Source organism: Limulus polyphemus, unplaced genomic scaffold, assembly GCF_000517525.1.
Source record: "Limulus polyphemus unplaced genomic scaffold, Limulus_polyphemus-2.1.2 Scaffold2204, whole genome shotgun sequence".
Taxonomy (NCBI): domain Eukaryota; kingdom Metazoa; phylum Arthropoda; class Merostomata; order Xiphosura; family Limulidae; genus Limulus; species Limulus polyphemus.
This window is the reverse complement of record NW_013667814.1, coordinates 50,087-53,556: the sequence shown is the minus strand read 5'-3', so window position 1 is coordinate 53,556 and position 3,470 is coordinate 50,087. Positions and strand designations below refer to the sequence as shown.

Here is a 3,470-nt window from a genome sequence, read left to right as displayed (position 1 = left end):
ATTTCATCTTTAAAACTTACTTATTGATACTTTAAACAATTGCTTTCTTCAGTTTTTATAATCACCGAGTGACCTTTTTTGTAGATTTGCTACCAGTTCATCCATTTTTCTGTAAAAAACTTAATTCCCTTACATTTATAATGAAAATCTTATTATCCTAAACAGCCTCTAATGTTCTTTGTAGAGCAACAATGTGTAATGACTATGAATATAAAATCCAATGCTCTTTTTTAATCACACTGTTACATTTTCTTTAAAGAGTTCATACAACTGTGAGATCAGATAAAATGATTACAGTATATAAGCTGCTTGTAAACAGGGTTGTTCATGATCTATGGCAACAATCTGTATATCTAATTACCTTGTTCCTGCCATCCCCGTGGCCTACTAATTAACGCATTAAAAAACCCTGAGCCTCCTGTTGCTATTTAGTTCTGCTTATTTGCAAGAACAGGTGACGCCCAAAATTAAGCCAACGTGAAATTCTATATTATATCTATAAAAGCATTTAAGACATGAAATACAGCGTTTCGAAGAAATGGATATCTGTAATGTTGAACCGTATCTGTAAAGTCTACCACCATTGTTTTCCAGCTTCTCAGAGTGCACAAAGGAAGTTCGAAGGTGTTTCAATCACACGAACTGTATGGTTGGGTCACTCTTATGCTGATAATTTTCTTAATGTCTTTACTTATTTTATCAGAAATTAACGGTGGTTTGTGTGTTCTTTTTCACTTTGTTGACTTTCCTCGTTATAAACTGTTCTATTTTGTGTTCTGCTTATAATTTAATTTGAGCAAGCATATGTTCCAGATGAGCATTTGAATTGTTTGATCCCACTATGTGTAACATTACAAAAATTAATATCTTAAACAAGTATCTTTACGCAAGCAATCGAATGCTTACAATGCTAAGTACGTAAGCTGAATTGCGATTTACCTTCAGTTGCCCTGAAATTTATATATATATAGATGGGTTGTAATGTGCATTTTGTGATGCAGTATCAAGAAAATCCAGCATCCGAACGTACTGGTAATGTAATCATATTTCTGGAAGTCAATAAACCATGTCATGCATAAGATAATATCCAGATACAAAAATCTTGTTTACACATAAGTATACACAGTCGATTTTAGCAAGCAGCTGTATAAACAATGATGATCCAGTCTTTGCATGAATATAACGGCTAATGGGAACAAACTCTGGTACTTACAGAAAGTTCTAAAAAGTTTCACCAAATTTAAAAATATTATTTAACAAATCTAAATGTGAGGGTTTCTAGTCAGAAAATATATTAGAATCAGTGTTTGATTCAGGGAAATATTGAAACGCTGAGTAGTTTCATAATTTGAAAATACACGTATATGCGTGCATATTTAAATGTATAGAAATTTCTGCATTTTCGCATACAGGCAATACATGTCTGATAACTTTATGACAGCCATTGTTGAACATATGATATTTTTACTTCAGTACATACAAACATGTCTTTAACGCTTTACTAAATATTTTTGTTCTAAATTATAAATTCTCTAGGCTCCTGATAATGAAGAGTTTGAAACACCAGTGTGCTCTGAAAACGAGCTTTAATGCTAAAGTGCCATCTCTTTTATACAAAACATGCTGTCAAAACTACTAAATTTTTGTTTCTGTTTTGTATATTCCATTATTAAATACGAGACATTACATATACTTTACTTACAATGTACAGAGCCAGAGATACGTCACGTGACGTGGATAAAGCGGAATCACCTCATTGAAATAATGTTGCTCAAAACTACACAACACATTAAGTTAGCTGCCAAATGTAGTTTCGAACTTTATCGGCTATAAATTAACCCAGCAAGGTCGAAGACAGAGAATGTTAATACAGGAGCTTCTTGTCTTTATAACAACAGAATGTTTGGGTCTAAGAAAGAGTTCTACCACTTGTATGTGTGTGCCACACTATAGTTTTAGTAATTCGCCCTCTATACTCAGGTGGTCCTTGAAAAATAACTTTTGTGACAACAATATAAATAAGATTCATGGAGCATAATACATATATTTACATTAAAACATTTTAAATAGTAATACTCACTCCTGTTCTCGAAACTCATTATTAGGTCTGAATCATTAATTGCACGAAGTCCATCTTGAGTGAACAACTGTCCATCAGACTTGAGTTTCCCGGGATCAACTTTTAAGTTTCCGCTCTCTTCGTCAAGAAAGGACTTGTAGAGATCGATCAGATACTGTGGCGCTGAGTTGTGCTTACGGTGATTCTTGGGTTTGGGCCGATGGTGAAGACCCAACAAAGTCAGGATTTCTTGCTGCATTTCTCTTCTCTCCCATTTGGGAAGAGAACTGTAAATAAGTGTCTGATCATTGGCACCGTTATCAGTATATATTACAGATGATCCGGCGTTACATACAGACTGTGACAAAAGAACAAACAGAATACATGCAAATAACACTTTCACCATGATGGCGTCCAGCTACTACCTTACAAAACTATGCAAGTGAATCATGTGTATCTGCACTGCCCACGGCAAAGTTTCTAGTTGGGAAGGGCCAGTATGCTCTTGAAGTATGTCAACATCGGGCGACCACTGTCCCGCTAATTAAGGAACATATTGTAATATTTTTGTATCCGGTATTAAAGCATAGTTCCTATAATTTCAAATTGTCATAAAAAACTGATGACGTTTTGCTCTTTATACGCCTTTGATAAGCCTCAGTTTTTTCTTTATTCTTTTCTAAAATTGAATATTTTAAGGTGTAAAATAAATCAACTAATAGTTATATAGTATAACTATTAGTTAGGGATATATAATTAACTCTCTCTAGCCTTAGAAATACTTTTAAACACTGATTTTAAACCTGTGTTTTGGAAAGCACGATTAGTGTTTCAAGTAAAATTAATGTCAAAAGTTTCTTCTTTATAATAAAATTAATGCAAATACAAAATTGTAAATGTTTTTTAACTGTTCATTGGTAGTTTGGGGACAAGTCTGTGTATCTCACTCTTTAAGATTTAATTAATATGTTTCACACAATATGAACTAAAAGTTTAAAGATCAAGAATAGGAAACCTAGTTCTGGATCACCAGACGTATAGGGAAACGGGAATGCTCAAGAAATCAGTGTAAAAAATAAAAACATACTCAGTTTATATCCATTTTGAAACCCAAATAGAGATTTTGATAAGCTTTTTATTTTAAGAACAAAATACCGCCACAAAAATATGGAATATTTTCTTATAAAGTTACACCTTTTTTGTTGCTTACATGGTTCTGTTGATTCCATTATAAGAACTCGTCAAGTATATTGCAACATACCTTAGGTAAGTCGCATGTTTCATGTTTTTTCAAGCTATTTAACATCTCAACTTAGTCAATGATGATCACGTTCTCCCATAAAAGGATGTGCCGAATAGCAAACTAGAGCCAAAACCAGCTGTTACGTCTCCGTTTGTTAATTGATTTTCC

The 3,470-nt window shown here is 33.3% G+C and overlaps 1 protein-coding gene across 1 annotated transcript in view; it reads right to left on the bottom strand.

Annotated features, from left to right (window-relative positions):
* LOC106466246 (bone morphogenetic protein 7-like) overlaps positions 1-2,546 on the bottom strand; it is a 35,181-nt gene extending 32,635 nt beyond the window's left edge. The window contains exon 1 of the mRNA XM_013926503.2: positions 2,081-2,546. Within this exon, the coding sequence (XP_013781957.1) occupies positions 2,081-2,465 (385 nt within the window). The 5' untranslated portion in view covers positions 2,466-2,546. The remainder of the gene's footprint in view (positions 1-2,080) is intronic.
* Positions 2,547-3,470: the final 924 nt, after the last annotated feature.